This window comes from Vipera berus, assembly GCF_964194415.1.
Source record: "Vipera berus genome assembly, chromosome: 1".
In the NCBI taxonomy this organism is placed as follows: Eukaryota; Metazoa; Chordata; class Lepidosauria; order Squamata; family Viperidae; genus Vipera; species Vipera berus.
In genome coordinates, this window is record NC_138202.1 from 5858769 (window position 1) to 5881034 (window position 22266).

At 48.4% G+C, this 22266-nt stretch overlaps 1 protein-coding gene across 1 annotated transcript; it reads left to right on the top strand.

The window, feature by feature from the left end:
* Positions 1-14380: 14380 nt before the first annotated feature.
* Positions 14381-19037, top strand: FEM1A (fem-1 homolog A). Its single transcript, XM_081336858.1, has 2 exons — positions 14381-16695; positions 17511-19037. The coding sequence occupies exon 1, from the start codon at positions 14506-14508 to the stop codon at positions 16468-16470; it is 1965 nt and encodes a 654-aa protein (XP_081192984.1). The 5' UTR covers positions 14381-14505; the 3' UTR covers positions 16471-16695; positions 17511-19037.
* The last annotated feature ends 3229 nt before the right edge of the window (positions 19038-22266 follow it).

Below are 22266 nucleotides of genomic sequence, written 5' to 3' on the forward strand. Positions count from 1 at the left end.
CTCCAACACTGGGAGTTTTTAAGAAGAGACTGGACAGCCATTTGTCTGAAATGGGATAGGGTTTCCTGCTTGAGCAGGGGGTTGGACTAGAATAGGGGTTCAAACTTGCGACGTCACGTGACGTGTCGCGACATATCGCGACTTTTTTTTCCATTGCTGGCAATGGGGTGGGCACAGTTTCGGCATGATGGATCCAGCCCGCAGGCCGGCAGTTTGACACCCCTGGACTAGAAGACCTCCAGCTTTATTGTTGTTGTTGTTGTTGTTGTTGTCATCTCCACATGGCTCCAGCCAAACATCCCCCTAAACAACACGAGGAACCTCAACAAGGAAACAGATCCCTTGAGATGAGGTGGATTCTCCGCAGAACCTGACTGCTGTCCTTCTTGTCGAGATCTCGATTGATTGTAGATCTTCCCTGGATTTCAGAATTTCCTTCCAATGACCTTATATAACGTTTGAGCATTGTTTAAAAGTTAGTAAAATATCCAAATTAGAAAAAAGTGCTTTCTCCCTTTGGGTTGTGGTTTTTTTTTTAAAAAAAAAAGCCCACCTGATATTATATATTATAGAGGATTCCCTTAATATGAATTATGATCCAGATTAATGAGTCAGTAGAGGAATATATTATTCCTCGGAGCAAAGAGAAGCAGGGTGGGTCGAATGGATTTTTTTCTCCAGAGAAGAGGATATATCTTAACCCAACTTCCTGTTTGGAAATTACTTCCCGATTTTTGTCCTTGCAATGAAAAATAATAATAATAATAATAATAATAATAATAATAATAATAATAATAATAATAATAATAATAATAATAATAATAATAATAATATTTAATTTCTGTACCGCCCTTCTCCCGAAGGACTCAGGGCAGTGTACAGGGCAATACAATAAAATACAACATACAAAAATTAAAAAAAAAAATTATTACAGCCCAATTCAATACAATTAATACAATAACATTAAAATACCCCTAAACCCATCAGACCAGGCTGGCTTGTTCAAATAAATATGTTTTTAGGTCACATCGGAAGGAGCGAAGTTCGGGAGCGATCCGGAGCTCCACCGGTAAACGGTTCCACAGGTCTGGCGTGCCCACAGAGAACGCCCTCCCCCTGGGTGCCGCCAGTCGACACTCTTTGACCGACGGCACCCTAAGGAGGCCCTGTCTGTGGGAGCGCACTGGACGAAGGGAAGTCGATGCCGGCAGCAGGTGCTCCCGTAGGTAACCCGGACCCATGCCATTTAGGGCTTTATAGGTCATAACCAGCACCTTGAATCTTACCCGGAGGACAACCGGAAGCCAATGCAGCTCACGGAGTAGAGGTGTTACATGGGAGTGTCGGGATACCCCCACCACAACTCGCGCGGCTGCATTCTGCACCAGTTGGAGCCTCCGAGTAGTCTTCAAGGGCAGCCCCATGTAGAGAGCGTTGCAGTAGTCCAAACGGAAATTTTGATTTGGTTTTCGCGAATCAGATGGGTTTATGGTTATCGAAACGGCTCGCACGTACTGTTGTGTGAAAAAGCAAAAAGTTGCGGTTGTGACGTTGTTATCTTCCACTGTGCTAAAGAGAGTGGGAAGTTGATGCATTTTTTTTCTTTTCTTCTCTTTTCTTTTCCTTCATTACATCGTTTTTCTTTTTCCTACCCTCCTCCGAGTTTTCTATTGCTTTTCTGAATTTCTCTTTTATATTTTGTTAAACCAATAAAACTCTTGTATTAAAAAAAAAAAAAAAACACAAAATCTCCTTCCAGCCTGAAGCTCACCGTCCCGTTTCCTTGATACCCTCGCCTGGAAACTCCAAAGGAACGTCAGCCGATGGAAGAAGAAGACTTGGCCTGCTTCTGATTGGAAGACTAGTGATTTTGTTGTTCTGGTGTAGAAAAGCGACAACAAATCACAGCCTACCATCCAGCAGGGGCCCACCCCTCGGTAGTCCACCCCTGTTACCATGGCCACATCATCATCATTCTCCCCCGTCGTCCTCCTCTCCACAAACCCCACATTCCCTTCTAGCACCTGATGATGCTACCTAGTTGGGTCATGAAATGTCTGCAAGAAGACAACCAAGTTCTGAGAGCAGCAAGGATCCCACAGTCCACACTACTCCTCCTCCTATCCCCAAACCCCACTCCCTTCTAGTACCTGATGATGCTACCTAGTTGGGTCATGAAATGTCTGCAAGAAGACAACCAAGTTCTGAGAGCAGCAAGGATCCCACAGTCCACACTACTCCTCCTCCTATCCTCAAACCCCACTCCCTTCTAGTACCTGATGATGCTACCTAGTTGGGTCATGAAATGTCTGCAAGAAGACAACCAAGTTCTGAGAGCAGCAAGGACTCCACAGTCCACACTTCTCCTCCTCCTATCCTCAAACCCCACTCCCTTCTAGTACCTGATGATGCTACCTAGTTGGGTCATGAAATGTCTGCAAGAAGACAACCAAGTTCTGAGAGCAGCAAGGATCCCACAGTCCACACTACTCCTCCTCCTATCCCCAAACCCCACTCCCTTCTAGTACCTGATGATGCTACCTAGTTGGGTCATGAAATGTCTGCAAGAAGACAACCAAGTTCTGAGAGCAGCAAGGATCCCACAGTCCACACTACTCCTCCTCCTATCCCCAAACCCCACTCCCTTCTAGTACCTGATGATGCTACCTAGTTGGGTCATGAAATGTCTGCAAGAAGACAACCAAGTTCTGAGAGCAGCAAGGACTCCACAGTCCACACTTCTCCTCCTCCTATCCTCAAACCCCACTCCCTTCTAGTACCTGATGATGCTACCTAGTTGGGTCATGAAATGTCTGCAAGAAGACAACCAAGTTCTGAGAGCACCAAGGATCCCACAGTCGTCTCCTCCTCCTCCTCCTCCTCCTCCTCCTCCTCCTCCTCAAACCCCACTCCTTTCTAACACTGATGATGTTTGTTTGTTTATTTATTTATTTATTAAATTTTTATACCGCCCTTCTCCCGAAGGACTCAGGGCGGTGTACAGGGCAATAAATATCAAAATACGAAATACAAAAGTTAAAAAAACATTAAATAATTATGCCCGACGTAGTACATTGGTTAGAATCCATGTTAAAACCCCAGACCCCAAACCCATCAGACCAGGCCGGCTGATTCAAATAAATAAGTTTGTAGGTCACGTCGGAAGGAGCGAAGGTCGGGGGCCATCCGGAGCTCAACCGGTAAGCGGTTCCACAGGTCTGGCGCGCCCACAGAGAACGCTCTCCCCCTGGGGGTCACCAATCGGCATTCTTTGATCGGCGGCACCCTGAGGAGGCCCTCTCTGTGGGAGCGCACTGGACGGAGGGAGGTTGACACCGGCAGCAGGTGTTGCCGTAGGTAATCCGTACCCATGCCATGTAGGGCTTTATAGGTCATCACCAGCACCTAGCTGGGTCACGAAATGTCTGCAAGAAAACAACCAAGCTCTAAGAGCATCAAGGACCCCACAGTCCTCCTCCTCCTCCTCCTCCTATCCCCAAACCCCACTCCCTTCTAGTACCTGATGATGTTATCTAGTTGGGTCATGAAATGTCTTCAAGAAGACAACCAAGTTCTGAGAGCAGCAAGGATCCCACAGTCGTCTCCTCCTCCTCCTCCTCCTCCTAGCGTTTTTCTGCGCTTCCACACTGCAAGGTCAAGAAGAATCCCTGGGGCTAGTCCCTTCCCTTTTCCCATACAGAATGGACCGTATGCAGATAGTCCTTGACGTATGAACACAATTGGCATCAGAATTTCTGTTGTGGTTGTTAAATGAGTCACGCCAGATTTTACATTTTTTCCCCCTTCATTAAGTCAATCACTTAAGTTGTTAAGGGAGTCACACAGTCCTTAAGCGAATCTGGCTGCCCCCACTGACTTTACTTACGAGAAGCCAGATGGGAAGGTCACCAATGGGGATCCCACATCCGGGATACTGCAACTGTCACAGTACGTAGTGGTTGCCAACCATCGAAGTTTTGATCACCTGACCGTGGGGGATGCTCTGACGGTTTGAGGTTTGAGGAACATCACTTTTCTACGGCCCTGTTGTAACTTCCAATGTTCGCTAAATGAATGGTTGTTAAGCGGAGAGCTACCTGGGTCCGTATGCCCTTTATTGTACGGGACAGTTCTTTAATTTTATCATCTTTAATTCTATAGTGATTTTTATATCTCTGTTTTTTTATTACGTATATTGTAAGCTGCCTGGAGTTACCCCAAATGAGAGGGGGACAGGGAGGGGGGGAGGGAGAGACTGACAGATAGAGATAGATAGAAAAAAAGAGACAAAGAAATATAAAAGAGAGAGATACTGGTAGATAGATAGATAGATAGATAGATAGATAGATGGATAGACGGACGGACAGACAGAGATACTGATAGATAGATAGATAGATAGATAGATAGATAGATAGATAGATAGATAGATAGATAGATAGATAGATAGATAGATAGTAGATGGATAGATAGATAGATAGATAGATGGTAGATGGATAGACGGACGGACAGACAGAGATACTGATAGATAGATAGATAGATAGATAGATAGATAGATAGATAGATAGATAGATAGATAGATAGTAGATGGATAGACGGACGGACAGACAGAGATATAGATAGATAGATAGATAGATAGATAGATAGATAGATAGATAGATAGATGATAAATAGGCACAAAGAAATATATAATAATAATAATAATAATAATAATAATAATAATAATAATAATAATAATAATAACAACAACAACAACAACAACAACAACAATAAAAAACCTTGGAGGTCATCTAGTCCAACCCCCTGCTAAGGCAGGAAACCCTATACCATGTCAGACAAATGGCTGTCCAGTCTCTTCTTAAAAACTTCCAGTGTTGGAGCATTCAAAGCTTCTGGAAGCAGGTTGTTCCACTGATTAATTGTTCTCACTGTCAGGAAGTTTCTCCTTAGTTCCAGGTTGCTTCTCTCCTTGGTTAGTTTCCATCCGTTGCTTCTTGTCCTGCCTTCAGGTGCTTTGGAGAACAGCTTGACTCCCTCTTCTTTGGGGCAGCCCCTGAGATACTGGAAGGCTGCTATCCTGTCACCCCTCACCCTTCTCTTCATTAAACTACACATCCCCAATTCCAGGAACTGTTCCTTTCTTTTAATCATCTTGTTTTTAGCCATCCAAACGATACCACTTCAAGCACAGTCTGATTGCAGAAATTCTTTTTAATACTCACTTCATATAGCTTCATAACTTTTAGAGCTTTTTATATGCTTTTATTAGAATATGCTCTTTGGTTAGGTCTTTTTGGATTTTGCTCTTGAATTTTTCCTTTTTTTTAATCCTTACAAAATCTCTTTCAGGTTTTCCTGTTTTTCAGCTTTGTTATTTATCATTTTCCAAGAAAAGAGGGTGAGTGAAGATTGGAGCTTTTTCAAATGCCTCCATTTGGATTGCATCTTGAAAAACATTTTTTGTTCCAGAACAATAAAACAAAACTTTAGCGCTTTTCCAAGGGTGTACTGACACACTTAATACTGTCCTATCCGAAGTTCAAAATAAAATTAAAATAGATTGATCCTTTCTGATCTGTGACAATCTTTTGGGTGAATGGATGATGCTACATTTTTAAAATTAATTAACCTCCTGGTATAAAGCACGGCGAGCAATAGGATGACATAAACCATGGTTTGTAGAGTTGGCAATGTTTTTCAGTTACTTCAAGCTACAATTGTATCATCAGATCCAAAATAAACCTTGCTTGTATGAATTAAGCCTTTAAGCTACAATGACATTATGAAAACCTAACCTGATCCTAGATTGTATGAACGAAGCCAAGTTTAAAATAGTCACTCCAAATACAGGTAGTCAGTCCTCAACGTATGACAACAGAGCCCAAAATTTCCGTTGCTAACTGAGTTAACAGTTGTTAAGTGAGTTTTGCTCGACCTTACCATAGTTGTTAAGTGAATCACTGCAGACCTTCAGTTAGTAACATGGCTGTTAAATGAATCTGGCTTCTCCCATCAACTTTGCTTATCACAAAATCGCAAAAGGGGATCACGTGACCCCGGGGCATTGTAAACCGTCATAAATACGAGTCAGTTGCCAAGCGTCTAAATTTTGATCACATGACCGGGAGGATGTTGCAATGGTCGTAAGTCTGAAAACGCATCATAGGTCACTTTTTTCAGGGCCGTTGCAACCTTGAACGGTCGCTAAATGAATTGTAAGTCAAGGACTAGTTGTAGAATATCAGATATGGGATGCAACATCGCCCCCAGTATGAGCACGCTGGTAGTGGATGATGGGAGTTATAAACCACCTGGAGGGTGGGGGGGTGAAAGATTCCGCTAACTCGAATCTCCGTTCATTCGAAACCAACCACAAGCTCCTATTGATTGAATTTAGTTATTCCATTTATTTGTGGTATTTCTGCCTCCGCTTCCTCTTCGGAGAAATGTTGCCAAGGTGATGGATTGCAAAAACATAAAGGGGAAAAAATGGAAAAAAACCCATGCCATCAAAAGCAATATCAAAACCTGCATTTATTTTTTTAAAAAATAACCCAACTACTAACCAATTGGAAAGGTCAGTCTAAAAAGCATTTATCTTGCAGAGAAGATGAGAAACATCTGTGGCATTAAAATAGGTTTTAAATCTCCCCTCCAGACAGGTTTCTCTGAGTTGTTTCTTACACGAGCCACTTTCTCCCAAATTGGCATCCTAGAGATGGGTTTTGGACTTCAACTCCCATCATTCTTTCCACAGGGACCACAGCACCCATCACCCTTCTTGGCCTGGCTGGCAAAGACTACCCATGCCTCTGCAGGACAAATGATGGGAAGCAGCTCAGAGGATACATATTCTGCTTTGAAGAATTTTCAAACAAATCAAATTGGAGCACAACTCAGCTGCTAACAACCGAATTGTCAATTTCCCAGCATCCAAAGGGAGGGAGGGAGCAGCTAGGGCCCTTGGTTCTCCAGATGTTCACATCCAGCTGCAAGGCAAGGCTTGGCCAGGCCTTTCCCGCAATTCTCTCAGTTGCTTCTTGCCGAAAATCTTTGCTCCAGCTCGGCTCGCTTGCTTGAGCAATCTCGATCTCAGCCTTGAAGCAGCTTGGCTCCAATGCTTGAGCAGCATTAACCTTTGAGGGGCAAAAAAGCAGGCTGGGTCTTGTCCACAAAAGCACCTGGAGCTCTGTGCAAAGAGCAGAGATTAGGCCCTCTCCTTAAGAATTGCTGCCCTCCCCAAGCTGCCTTGATGCAGCTTGGCTCACTTGCTTGAGCAACATAGATCCCAGCTGCCCTCCCCACCAGCAAGACCAGAGGGTCTTCAAACTTGGCCCTTTTAGGATTGGTGGACTTCAACTCCCAGAATTCCTCAGCCAGACACACAGTGTGTCTGGCTGAGGAATTCTGGGAGTTGAAGTCCACCAGTCCTAAAAGGGCCAAGTTCGAAGACCCCTGTGCAAGACTGCTGTTTCGTGAGTTTCGCCCCCATTTTATGACCTTCCTCACCACCGTTGTTAAGTAAATCATTGCATTTGTTAAGGGAGCAACCCGGTTGTTAAGTGAATCTGGCTTCCCCTTTGACTTTGCCGGTCAGAAAGTTACAAAAGGGGGAATCCCATGATGCTGGGACGCTGCGACGTCTAAAATACGAGTCAGTTGCCAAGGGTCAGAATTTTGAATATGTGACCGTGGAGAGGCAGCAGCAGTTGTTAAGCATGAAAAAACGGTCGTAGGTCCCTTTTTTCAGGGCCATTGTAACCTCAAATGGGCACTAAGTAAAATGATTGTAAGCTACCTGCATATGGAGGGGTCAACTGTGAAGCCAGTTGAAGACCAACGTGGCCATGAAATCTTTTGCTCCAAATTTCCCCTCTGCTGATCACGCCGTACATTGGCAACAGACTAATTTCTATTTGCAAATGCAGATGTGGGCTTTCTTAATTGCACCTCATCCGCAGTCACAACAACCCAATTAACATGTCAATGAGAGACAGGGCCAGCGTACTTCCCTACAGTTAAATCCTTAGTTGTTCTTGTTGAGTGTGTACTGTGCTGCAAAACATTTGCAACAATGCTCTGGACAAATTCCCAAACTCCTGTAATAGGGTACCCAGATTAAGTAGGTTGTGTGAACTGTGCCAAACCTTTTCCCCTTGATGCAAAAGACTGTGGGTGTGCCCGATTAAGCTGGGCATTGTTGAGATAATGGAATGGAATAGAATAGAATAGAAGTTCCCTCCAGAAAGTAACAGTATTCCAAAGTTAAACTTCCCACCCCATAACCTATGCAATCAACTACGTTTCCCAATAGAATAGTGTGGCGGGCTTTCTAACATTAGGCTCAACCCCCTAGGCCAGGGGTAGGCAACCTTGGCTCTTTTATGGCTCGTGGACTTCAACTCCCAGAATTCCTGAGCCAGCATGGCCCAGCTTGAAAACCTCTCCCTTTCTCCTCAGCGTGGCTGGCTCAGGAATTCTGGGAGTTGAAGTCCACGAGTTATAAAAGAGCCAAGGTTGCCTACCCCTGGGCTTGGCCAACCTTGGCATCTCTATGATTCGTGGACTTCATCTCTCAGAATTCCTGAGCCAGCATGGCTCAGCTTGGAAACCTCTCCCTGTCCCCTCAGCGTGGCTGGCTCAGGAATTCTGGGAGTTGAAGTCCACGAGTCATAAAAGAGCCAAGGTTGCCTACCCCTGAACTAGACAGACCCTATTCCAGCAACCGTTCCTTATATGTTTTAGCCTCCAGTTCCTTGATAATGTTCGTTGCTCTTCTCTGCATTTCTCAATGTTTTTTCTCCTGATCTTTAAACCAAATCTGGGCCGGTGAGAACCCCTAAAGGTGACAGTTCTCTACATGGTATCTCCTAAACACCTTGATCCGCAAAGGTTCATAATTCTCAAACTGGCCAAACAAGAAAAAGTAGAACACCACAAAACAGCCTTGCTTGAACTAGGACAAGTCAGAAGGGTTAGAACAGTATTTTTCAACCCTGGCAGCTTTAAGATGGGTGGACTTCAATTCCCAGAATTCCCCAGCTAGCATGGTTTTAGATGGGTGGACTACAATTCCCTGCATTCTCAGCCACCATGCTTGAAGATGGGTGGACTTCAGTTCCCAGAATTTCCCAGCCAGCATGGTTTATGATGTGTTCAGCCCCCGAGAGAAGGAAATATTAAAAGGGCAGAAAAATATACTGCTCAAAAAAATAAAGGAAACACTTAAACAACACAATGTACTGTATTTAATAGTAGGATGTCTTATCTTGTGTTCCCTTTATTTTTTTTGAGCAGTATATATTTCCTCAAAGGATATTAAAGAGGCAGAAAAGGCAGGTTTTTTAATAGCCCCAAGTCTCCCTTCCCCAAGCAGAAACCAGCTCTGTAGAAATTCAGATGTGATAATCCATTCAGGAAGGTTGGAGGCCTCCAACTAGAAGCTTAGGAACACAAAGACACCTAAAATCTACACAGCCCACCCAAACTCTAAGACAGGACATAATAGGATTAACCCACAGATGCCAAAGGGACACAGGTCAAAATACATGACACAGGAAATACAAAGCCTCAAACAGGAACAGGAAACAACTCCAAACAAAAAAGGCTGCAGAGGGTATAAAAACCCACTCCCTACATGTGCTCACTCTCTTTTCTGCCAGAGCCATCTTTCTGTCTGGCTCTCCTCTTCAATAAACTGCAACCTTCTTTCTAAAACAGTCGCCATGTTGTTTATTCCTGGCTTGGATTGAACCATGGTGAAGACTTTTTCCCTCAAGAGATGGGTGGACTTCAACTCCCACAATGTCCCAGTCGGCATGGTTTGTGATGAGTGGACTTCAGCTCCCAGGATTCCCCGGACGGCATTTATTTATTTATTTTAGATGTGTGTCTCGTGCATCTCATCTTCGAACATGCTTGAAGATGGGTGGACTGCAACTCCCAGAATCCCCCAGCTAGCATCCCAGCCGGAGGCAGGTCTGTCCACGGGATAGGCTCAAAATGTTCCAAGCTGAGACCTTAAGGATGTAACTGAAGTTCTACAACAGCCCCAGAAGTGCCTGAGAAATACGATCACGCCTTTGTGTCAGCCGTTTTGACTTTTTTGACCCTTTGTGGGCCTAGGCCTAGAGGTCCATCACATGGAGGAGCCCTCCTCCGTTCCCATCCAGTCCAATAAATCCCTTAGATTGTGGCTTAAAATTGTTCTCCAACTATTGCTTTGAGCAAAACGGCGAGCCCATTTGCAACGGAGAATTGGGCAGTTATTCAGAATAAGCCAGGAAATTGCAGCCTTCTTCAATTGGAACAGACAATGGCTGGCATTTGATGGAAAAAAGATTAGGCCCCTTGCCATGTTTGAGAGAAGGTCATGTCAAAAGGGGGTAATTTCCAATTTTTGGCCTCCAATTCTCTCTTTTCTTCTCTTTCTTTCCCATTAGATCTTATCTAATGCTTCTCTCGGTCCCCACACAGAGACAATATTTTCCATATTATATACATTTCGAATCCTTTTGAGGTTTTATGTGCACAGACACCTTCTCTTCTTCCCGAAAACACACAAAAGCATGCGGTACAGCAGTGTTTCCCAACCGTAGCCATTTCAAGATGCGTGGACTTCAGTTCCCAGAATTCCCCCAGGTGCCATTATGGGGGAAAAGGAAGTGTTCTGAGTTAGTGATTCATACTTCATTGGGAAAGAATCCATTTTGAGAGTCGAACTCCAGGCATCAATATGGCTGAGGTTGAAAAGCATTTTCTGGGGAATTCTGGGAACTGAAGTCCACATATTTTGTCATTACTGAGGCTGAGAAGCACTGGCTGGGGAATTCTGGGAGTTGAAGCCCACCCATCTTAAAGCATGCTGGATGGGGAATTCTTGGAGATGAAGCCCACCCCTCTTAAAGCATGCTGGCTGGGAATTTTGGGAGTCGAAGTCCACCCCTCCTAAAGCATGCTGGCTGGGGAATTTTGGGAGTTGAAGCCCACCCCTCTTAAAGTATGCTGGAGGGGAATTCTGGGAGTTGAAGCCCACCCCTATTAAAGAATGCTGGCTGGGGAATTCTGGGAGATGAAGCCCACCCTTCTTAAAGCATGCTGGCTGGGGAATTCTGGGAGTCGAAGTCCACTCATCTTAAAGCATGCCAGCTGGGGAATTCTGGGAGATGAAGCCCACCCATCTTAACCTAGATGAGGCAAGAAACACTACCTGGAGAATGACTGCCTGCCTTCTCCCACCCCAAAGAGAGGGCCAGCTTGCTTCTACCTCTTTCCAAGGCACACCTGGGAGGGTTCGGGCTCCCACAGCCTCACTCCAAAGAGGCAAGGGAGGGTCCTAACGGTCTGGAGGCGGGTGGGAGGCTGAGGGAAAGGCGAAAAAAGGCCCATGAGTCAGCCTGGGAATTAAATGGATGCAGTTCTTACTAATGGACACTTGAGATAAAAGTAGGGCCGCATCTCCCGATGTCATGGCAACGTGGCAGGGGCCAATGCCAGGTTGTTTGCACTGCAAACCTTCCGTCGCGTCCCTTGAAACCCACTTTGGAATCTAGACATCTGCCGCTCCACCAGGTGTGGCATCCAGGGGGGGGACGGTGTCTCGGATTACCACACCCATCATCCCCGGCGGCCCCGTGCACCTTGCCCATCGCTCCGTCCTCAGGTCTCTTTTGATTCTTGTTTGGAAAATGGATCTCTTTCAATCATGGATCGCATGACTGCATGGAGAAAAAAAGGCAGGCGCAATTCAGGAAGAATAAACAGCCAACATGTGCTAATATAATGTTTTGTTTATTTATTTAAAAGATATGTATGGCCCCCTCCCTCATTGTCAAACTCTGGGCAGCTTACAATTGAAAATAAAAGTGTGTGTGTGTGTGTGTGTGTGTGTGTGTGTGTGTGTGTGTGTAGTGAATCTGGCTTCCCCATTGATTTTGCTTGTCAGGAGGTCGCAAAAGGGGATTGCGTAACCTTGGGACACAGCAAGGGTCATAAATAGGGATGCCAAGTGTCTGAATTTTGCAATGTCTGTAAGTGGGAAAAGTGGTCCTAAGTCCCTTTTTTCCGTGCCGTTGTGACGTTCAATGGTCTCTAAATGAACGGTCGTAAGTCGAGGACTACCTCTACGTACACCTCTAAGTCAATAAGGGCAGATGGGCTGTGTCTTACATCTGGCGTGGGACAGTATTGCACTGTCAACAATTTGCAACTGTCTTCATTTATTTAAAAAAAGTTCCATGTACAGATTTGCTACTTAAACGTGCATGGACTTCAACACCCAGAATTCTAAGTCAGCAGGAGAATTCTGGGGAGTGAAAGTCCACACACACATCTTCCAGTTGCCCAGGCTGTAAAAAAAAAATTTGTTAACGCTGCTAACATTGGATGTTTTTGCATTGACAACAGATGGAAATGTAGCCATCTTTTTCCCTTTTGCTTTTAGAGTTAGATGATGCTGGGAGGGGGGGAATGTAAATGAGAGTCCAGCTAGACATAACAACACTAAACTTAACGTGAGAATGAAGGTTACTGAGCCCAGAGCTGATAAAAGAATTGGTGGGCTGGAGAGCTGGAGAAGAAGCCTGGGCTTCAAGCTAATTGGGGAATGTGATTTAAGACTGTTAATTGGAGGAGGGAATTGTGCTTTGATACTAGGTGCCCAGGGGAGGGGAATTCAGTTTTTGGCTTCAATTATGTAAGTGCCGACGTTATGCTACTCGAATAAAAGTTCCTTTAAGGTAAACGATGCCTCGAAGTTCTTTTGAAGAGTTTCATCTGTCGGAACCATGACACAATGACCTCTAGGAGCTGTCTTGGCCACAAATGTTGGCTTTAATTTTAGGTTTTGTGGAAGGGGGTTGATTTAAGAATTTTTGCTTGAGCAAAACAAAGAAATACAAGTAGACCTCAACTTACGGCTACAACTGAACCCAAAATTTCTGCTGCTAAGTAAGATAGTTGTTAAGTGAGCTTTGCCCCATTTTACAACCTTTCTTGCCACCGTTGTCACGTGAATCACTGTAGTTGTTAAGTTGTAAAGTGAATCTGGCTTCCCCATTCACTTTGCTGGTCAGAGAAAGACCACAGGTTACTGCAACCGTCATAAATATGAGTCAGTGGCCAAGCATCTGAATTTCGATCACTTGACCATGGGGATTCTGCAACGGTTATAAGTGTGAAAACAGTCTATAAGTCATGTTTTCCATCGATGTCGAAACTTCGGTCACTAAACAAACTGTTGTAAGTCAAGGACTACCTGTAACTACACCAACCTCAGTCTTGGTTAGTTTCTAGAAGCCAAAAAAATCTAGGCGGCAAACATTGGGAAGGCCGCTAGAGGGCGGACGTGTTTCTGCCGCCCTCTAGCGTCCCACTAGATAATTGCAACCAATGGCTAGTAGATCTACTTTCATTTGTGCTGCTCTAAGAATCCTATAAGGGACACGGTGGCTCAGTGGGTTAGGAGGCTGAGCTTGTCGATCAGAAGGTCGGCAGTTTGGCGGGTCGAATCCCGAGTGCCGCGTAACAGAGTGAGCGCCTGTTACTCGTCCCAGCTTCTGCCCACCTAGCAGTTCGAAAGCACGTAAAAATGCAAGTAGAAAAATAGGGACCACTACGGTGGGAAGGTAACAGCGTTCCGTGCGCCTTTGGCGTCTAGTCATGCCGGCCACATGACCACGGAGACGTCCTCGGACAAGCGCTGGCTCTTCGGCTATGAAACGGAGATGAGCACCGGCCCCTAGAGTCGGAAACGACTAGCACGCATGTGCGGGGGAACCTTTACCTTTACCTAAGAATCCTATTCTGGGCAGAAAATTCACACCTACGTTATTATTGCCTGGTCTCTAATCATAAAAGTAAGGCTGGAGGGGACACGCATTTTTTTAATTAGAAAGAGCATCCACCAGGAGACTTAAAAGCAAACAAACTGCATTTCCCAGAAGCCAGCTCGCCTACTCTGACGCGCTCTCTCCGCCGCTACGTCCCCACAAGCCTCTGCTTCCTCAGCCTCATTCTGGGAAACGGAGTTTCCTTCCTATCGGGGGAAACCCAGCGGCGTCTAGTCCAGGCGGTAGGCAGTCTTGGTTCTTTTATGACTCGAGGACTTCAACTCCCAGAATTCCTCAGCCAGCCATGCTGAGGGGAAAGGGAGAGGTTTCCAAGGTGAGCCAAGCCTTCCCTTCTTTGAACTACCCTTCCCGAAAGCCTTCGCGGCCAGCCTACCCCCCCCCTCCTTCGCTTCCCTCGCGCGCCCGCGGCTTTCCTTCCCGGCGCTTCTTGGGAAACGTAGTGACGAGCGGCCCTGCCGGACTTATCAAAACGCCGGGCGAGACCTGCGCGGCCGGACCACAAATCCCGGCGTGCCTGGGCGGGCGGAAAGAGCGGCCATTTTGTTTTCGCCTCAAGAGGGCGCGAGATGGCGGCGCCGGCGTCCGCCGAGAAGCTGAGGCGACCGGCGGCCCGTCCGCGCGGCCAGTCCCGCTGAGGAAAAAAAAAAACCCCTCGGCCATGGACCTTCGCCTGGCCGTCTACAACGCGGCGCGGGAGGGGAAGCTGAAGCTGCTGCAGAAGCTGCTGGGCGGGCGAGGCCGGGAGGAGCGGCAGCGGCTGGCGGCGGGGCCCGGCGGCGCGGAAGGGCCGCCGCTGCTGATCGCCTCCCGCCACGGGCACCGCGAGGTGGTGGAGTACCTGGTGGACCATTGCGGCGCGCGGGTGGGCGCGGGCGGGTCGGTGCGATTTGACGGCGAGACCATCGAGGGGGCGCCGCCGTTGTGGGCCGCCGCCGCCGCCGGGCACCTGCCGGTGGTGCGGAGCCTGCTGGAGCGCGGCGCCTGCGTCAACCAGACCACGCTGACCAACTCGACGCCGCTGCGGGCGGCCTGCTTCGACGGGCACCTGGCCGTGGCCCGCTACCTGGTGGGCGAGTGCGGCGCCGACCTGGAGGTGGCCAACCGGCACGGCCACACCTGCCTGATGATCGCCTGCTACAAGGGCCACGCCGACATCGCCCGCTACCTGCTGGAGCAGGGCGCCCAGGTCAACCGGCGCAGCCTGAAGGGCAACACCGCCCTGCACGACTGCGCCGAGTCCGGCAGCCTGGAGATCTTGCGCCTGCTGCTGGCCCGCCGGGCCCGGATGGAACGGGACGGCTACGGCATGACCCCGCTGCTGGCTGCCAGTGTCACCGGCCACGCCAACATCGTGGAGTATCTCATCCGAGGAGCGCTGGAGGATGAGAGCCAAAGCCAGGAGACCGAGGAGGATGAAGAGGAAGAGAAGACTCGGGAAGACGTGGAAGAAGAAGAGGAGGACGAGACCGGCGGATCCCACGTCTACTGCACCCGCGAGGCCGCAGTGGAGGCGCTGGAACTGCTGGGCGCCACCATGGTGGACAAGAAGCGGGACCTGCTCGGCGCCCTGAAGCACTGGCGCCGGGCGATGGAGCTGCGTCTCCAAGGGGGCGAGGGCCTCTCTAAGCTGGAGCCTCGGCAGCGGGTGCTGGCTTACGACTACGCCCGGGAAGTCAGCAGCATGGAGGAGCTGGAATCGCTGATCACGGATCCGGATGAGATGAGGATGCAGGCCTTGCTGGTCCGGGAGCGTATTTTGGGCCCGTCTCACCCGGATACCTCGTATTATATCCGCTACCGGGGGGCCGTCTATGCCGATTCGGGCAACTTTGAACGTTGCATTAACCTGTGGAAGTACGCCTTGGAAATGCAGCAGGGCAACCTGGAGCCCTTGAGCCCGATGACGGCCAGCAGCTTTCTCTCCTTTGCCGAGCTCTTCTCCTACGTGCTGCAGGACCGTTCGAAGGGCGCCTTAGGGACCCAGCTGGGTTTCTCTGACCTCATGGTGGTTCTGAGCAAAGGGGTCCGCGAGGTTGAGCGGGCCCTCCAGCACAGGAAGGACCCGGTGGCGGACGCTTCCCAGTTCACCAAAGCCCTGGCTATCATCCTCCACTTGGTCTTTTTGCTGGAAAAAGTGGAGTGCGCGCCCGAACAGGAGCACCAGAAGCGCCAGACTATCTACCGCTTGCTCAAGTGTCACCCCAGAGGCAAGAACGGCTTCACCCCGTTGCACATGGCGGTGGACAAGGACACCACCGCCGTGGGCCGCTATCCGGTGGGGAAGTTCCCCTCGCTCCACGTGGTGAACCTCCTGTTGGAGTGCGGGGCCGATCCGGACAGCCGGGATTACGACAACAACACCCCGCTGCACGTGGCTGCCCGGAACAATTGCCCCCTCATCATGAGCGCCCTAATGGAAGCCGGAGCTCATATGGATGCGACCAACGCTTTCAAACAGACGGCCTACGAGCTCCTGGATGAGAAGCAGCTCACCAAGGCCATGATGCAGCCATTTAATTACATCACCTTACAGTGCCTTGCAGCTCGAGCGCTGGATAAACACAAGATCCCTTATAAGGGCTTCATCCCTGAAGAATTGGAAGCCTTCATTGAGCTGCATTAGCCAAGAAGGGCTGTACTCCCTACTGGTCTCTTCCTAGACCTGGCTGCAGCTGGCAGGGAGAGAACGTGGGACTCATGGTCTTCCTGGGGTCTGGATTTTAAAAGCTTTGGTTTGCACTTGGCCATCTTAGGTGGTCTCTTTGTCTTTCTTCTGTCCAGCCCCTGACATGGAGAAGGCGTCTTTGACCCAATGCACAAGTGGCCTCACTCTCCGGGGTCTTCTTAGGTAGATGATGGCCTCTACTGCGGTGTTTCTCAGCTTTGACCCCTTTTAAGATGGATGGACTTCAACTCCCAGCATTCCCCAGCCAGCGCAGCTGTGCTGGCTGGGGAATTCTGGGAGTTGAAGTTCACTTATTTTTAAAAGCGGCTAAGGTTGAGAAAACGCTGCCTTACTCGTCCACGGGTCTGTCCCTAATCTGTCTTTGAAAGTTCCTTCGAATTTTTCTCCCTGGCCTTCCAGACAAAGCCAAGGAGTTGAATTTAGCCTCTAATTTACCCCCCCCCCCCTTTTTGGGATGCTGCAAAAAGAAAAGAAAAAATTGGCTAGATTCAGCTTGCTGGAACTTTGCTACGACACCCTAGGAAACCTCTAGGGCTGACACCCTGCTCCAGAGTTCCTCCAATCTTCTCTCAGCCTGCCCCATCTTCTTTGTCTTCATGTGAGAAGTGGGGAAATTGGGGGGGGGGGGCTGGCTGGTGGATCCGGTTGTGACCGGCTCCAGAGTCGCCCGGTGCAAAATAGGTGAATGTTTTGCATGGCCTGCTTTCAGCTTGCACATTGGGTTGAGCTTTTAAGTTATTTCATTTGCACCCTTCCTTGTCGAGGATGTAAGAATGGATTAAGGCAAACCCACCAAGTCTTAACAATGTTCTGTTTTTCAGCTCAGCCGTGTAACTTAAGGCGGGGGGTGGGGGTGGGGAAGGGATGACTTTCATTTTGAACAGCAAGTTCTTTGCTTCTTTGCATGGTTGACCCAAACTGGGTTCAGTGAGGTTTGATATATATTTTTTTCCACCACCACCCCCCTTGCATTTCAGTTCTCGCTTGGAACATCTCTTTAACATAGGCTGAGATTTTGCTGGCTGTTTTCAAAGCTGTTGGTAATGCATTTTTTAAACATTTGGCTGGTGTTTTTTTTTTCTTCTTGTCAGCAGAGTGAGCCTTGCACTGTAGGCAGACCAGGCTGTAAAAGGTTCCCCAAATTCTGAAATTTAATCAAGCCAACCCCTCCGTTTCTTTTTCCTATTAAGAAGAAACCCCAGGGTATTGATTTTTCACCCTATCACTGGCAAAAACCGGTGTGTGTTTGCACCAGAGGTCTCCAAACGTGGCAACTTGAAGACTTGTGGACTTCTAACCCCCCATAATTTCTCAGCCATCATGGCTGGCTGAGGAATTCTGGGAGTTGGAAGTCCACGAGTCTCCCAGGTTGCCAGGTTTGGAGAGCCCTGATGTATGTCTTTCTGGCTGGGGTGGCCCCAGTGTTTCTGGAAGGAACAGGAGGTGATTGGGCAATATTTCATTGTCCAAACTATCTCTTTGCATCCTCTGCAAAGGTTAAGGAGCAGGTGCTTTTAAAAATCTCCCAGAGCCAAAGAAAACAGTGCTGAAAACCTATTTGGAACTGTGGGCCTGTCCAGGTTTTCTTCCCATTAAAAACCGTGCCTAGTAACCCACCAAAGTGAGCAGAGGTGAATTAAATGCCTACTACACTGTGGCTTCCCAGTTACTCCACAGGTCCTTCCTTGCCTTCCTTAACTCTTTAGGACAGGTGGGCATCAAAAAAGAAATTTATTCATCCCTGCAAGAAAAGTCACAAGGTTGCAACTTGGATTCTTAGAATTACTTTTCCCCCAGATGTATCAAGCAGTGATTTTTTTAAAAAAAAAATATGTAAAGGGTGGAAATGGATGTTGAAGGATAGATGTGAATAGCCCTCACACACTCACCGTTACTCAGCTATCCTGTCAGATTGTGCCGGGTTGATTTGTTTGGCTGGTCCTTTAAATTCCGTTCTTCTCTTCAGAGTTCATAGTTGGGGTTGAGGCAGCATTAGGCAAGAGAAAAAGGGTGGCAAAGGTGGGGGGGGGGTGTCAGTGGATGGATGGACTTGGAAAGATGGATGGATGGATGGAAAGATGGATGGATGGAAAGCTTGATGGGTGGGTGGGTGGACTTGGAAAGCTTGAGAAGGGGTGGATGGATGGAAAATGACTTCATAGTTGCATTCAGGTCTTGAAGGACCTGTCTCGTCCCTTCTCTCCGGGTCTACCTCACCAACAGTGTCACGGCAGAGGATCGGAGCAGTTGTAAGATGGCTGTGGTTGTTGATGGGTTGCATGACCTCTGAGTCATCTTAACTCTTCATAGTAGCAGGACTGCTGAAGGTCAGAGTAGGCTGAAGTAAGGCCAACAGGTTGCTGTCACCATCTTTGGCGCTATGGTGTCCAGATAAGACTTTCCCCCTCCCCCCCCAGATCAAACATATCCATCCCTGGTATCTGGGGGTCTTCAAACTTGGCCCTTTTATGACTCGTGGACTTCAACTCCCAGAATTCCTCGTGCCTGACAGGAATTCTGGGAGTTGAAGTCCACAAAGTCCATAAAAGGGCCAAGTTTGAAGACCCCTGGCTTTGAAGAGTTGTTTCTCAACCTCAGGAACTTCAGCATTCTGGGAGTCGAGGTCCACCCTTGTCAAAGTTGCTGAGGTCTCGTGAAACACTGCTTCCCTCAGATAGACTCGGTTCGACGGCCTACCAGCAAAGGTGGACCTTTGATGACCTCCATACAGAGAGAGAAGTCAAATGGACCAGAAAAAAACCGGAAAGTTTCAGTGTGTTTAAAAGAGTTTCTCCCCCCCCCCCAAAAAATCCCGAAGCTCGTCTGATAATCTTTCCCTCCGAGGAACCTCAGCTGAAGCCATCATTTCAGTCCGTCGGCCTCCATAGTTTTAAGAGGTCGGCCTTCTCTTTGAATCCATCTCTAGTTTAGATTTGCTTTGAAAAGGGGGGGTTAGTATCAGCTGATGCCCGAGGATGCTTAAAGATGTTGCTTTGTTTTTCTCTTGGACACCAAAGAAGCAAGCTACCCCAAAGAAGGCTTTGGATTCCTGGTTTGGGCAGGGTGGAGCCACAAATGGTCAATATATATATTTGTGTGTGTGTGTGTGTGTGTAGACTAGGGGGTGACTTTGGGGAACCATTTCTGCATCTTCACACAGCCCAGGGATAACAAGAAAGCAGAGTTCTGAACTTGCCTTGCAGAATTGCTCAACCTCCGCGGCTTGATGACATCTGGACTTCAACTCCCAGAATTCCCCAGCCAGCACAGCTGGCTGGGGAAAATCTGGGAATTGAAGTCCAAACGTCTTTCAATGTTGCAGAGGTTGAAAAACTGCTTTTAGAGCTAAAACAGAACTACAGAAACCTCAGGGTTTTGTGTCCCCCCCCACCTCCCCTTAGTGGCTTTTGCAGAAACTTCTCTGCCTCTTTGCATTCTTGCAGTGTTAAAAGCAAACAAAACAGAAGGTTAGCTGATAAAAGGAAGTTTCGGGTTACCATTATCTTTTTGTTTGTTTTGTTGCAAAGAATGGAGTCGATTTGCCAATCATGGCCGAAAGAAATGTTATAATACCCTTGAAAAGCCAGCCTTCCTCACTTGGAAGTAAATAAAAGTTGAACTAACGGTGAAAATCAAGGAGAGGGGAAAAAAAAGTGCTGCTAAAACATACAAAACCGCGTCTTCGACTCTTCTTGTTCATACGGGCGTACGGCTAGAGGTGTTTACTATATAGGTAATCCTCAACTTAACCACTGTTTTGAGTCTGGAACTCTGGTCTTAAGTCACGCCGGTCGCTTAAGCGGGGTCGCCGCGGTGACCTCACCCTGATTTTGCAAACGCTTTTGTGACGGTTCTTAACGGAAAGCGGTCGAAGGCCACGAAGCAGACAGGTTGGCTGTTAAGCAAATCCATTGATATTTTTATTTTATTTTTTGGCTTGGAGACAATGGTTTTCAGCCCCAAGTTTTGCAAATTGTGGTTGTGTGACTGCGGGACGTTGTAAACGGCTGTAAATGCCAGCCAGCTCCCAAGCCCCGGAAAGGCGACTGTGTAACTATCAGAGGGGCTATCGGAATGTCAAATCTGGGTTGTAAGTAACTCTGGGGGCAGTCCATTGTCAGCAGTCGTAAGTCGAGGACTAATGTATGTAGTGGCTTTTTTGGAGCCTGAGAAAGACACCTGCCTTTCTTCAGAGTTTGGCATTTCTGAAAAAGCAAGTTACAAATGGAAGAATCCTATAGCAGGGTCAACTTCTATGGGCTACGTCGGCTCATGTTGCCCCATGTAATCCACTCGTGATATTCCCTAGTTTGGTACTGAAACGTCTCCCAGAAAAAAAAGCACCAAGGACCCCACATTCACCGTTGAGCTACCAGTACCCCACACTGCCTTCTAGCACTGATGACGTTACCTAGCTGGGTCACGAAACGTATGCAAGAAAACCGCCAATCAATCAGAATAAGAGCTGGAAGGGACCTCGGAGGTCTTCTAGTCCAACCCCTTGTTCAAGCAGGAGGCCCTAGGCCAGCGGTGGCGAACCTATAGCATGTGTGCCAGAGGCGGCACTCACAGAGCGTGCCACCGCTGCCAGCAGCAGCTCCATCGGGCCGCCTCAGCGGCCCGGAGTAGGAGCCCCACCCAGCACAAAGGACACGAAGCGGCCAATTAGCAAGCTCGAGTAGAGGTGGTAGGGCAGAGATCACCAACCACTTGTCGTTTGGTGGACTGGAAGAAAAGGGAGGGGGAAGCATTTTAGATCCACGCGTGCGCGCACGGAGCCACAAGCACGCACGCGCTGCAAACGGGGCAGGGTGAGTGCCTGCGTGATACTTTACTAGCCCTGCCCCATTCTTGCGTGGTGCAGTGCCTTGTATCTGCACCCCACCGTGCGGCAGCGGCCGTTTTTGCATCTTGCAGCAGGGTGGCCCATTTTTGCGCCCCCAGTTTTTGTGTGCCAGAGGCGGCACTCGGAGATGCCTCCTCCACCCCGTCCCCCGAAGTCACCACAATGCTAATGCAGCCCTGGCACTTTGCGATAAAGAAGTGGGTTTCGGGTTGCGGTTTGGGCACTTGGTCTCTAAAAGGTTTGCCATCACTGCCCTATACCAGGGGTCGGCAACCGGAAAAAGGAAAAGGGCCACTCAGAACCGGTTCCATCACACAAACAAAAAAGTGGGAGCCGCAAAACGTGTGCGTGCGTGCGTCCACTCACGCGCATGCGCAAAAAACTTTGTGCATGCGCAAAATGGAAGGCACCTGTGCGGCGACGGGTCTCCCCTTTGGAGAGGTGCGCGCCGTCCCGTTTGGAGACCTGCTGCGTTCGTCAAATATGGACGAACGCGGCAGCTGTGCAAACGGGACGGCGGTGGTTTGGAGAGTGCGCGCGCACCTCTCCCAAGCCGCTGCTGTCCTGTTCGGAGACCTGCCGCGTTCGTCAAACATGGATGAACGCGGCAGCTGTGCAAACGGGACGGCAGCGGTTTGGAGAGTGCGCGTGCACCTCCGCCCTTCAGAAAGGTGCGCGCGCACCTGTTGGAACGGGCGGTGCCATTCTCCATTTGGAGAGGTGTGTGCGCACCACGGCCCGTTCGAAGAGGTGCGCGCGCACCGGGCAACTGGGAGCCTCAGGTTGCCGACCTGAGCCCTATACCAATTCAGACTAGTGGCTGTCCAGTCTCCTCTTACAAACCTCCAGTGTTGGAACACTCACAGCTTCTGGAGGCAGGTTGTTCC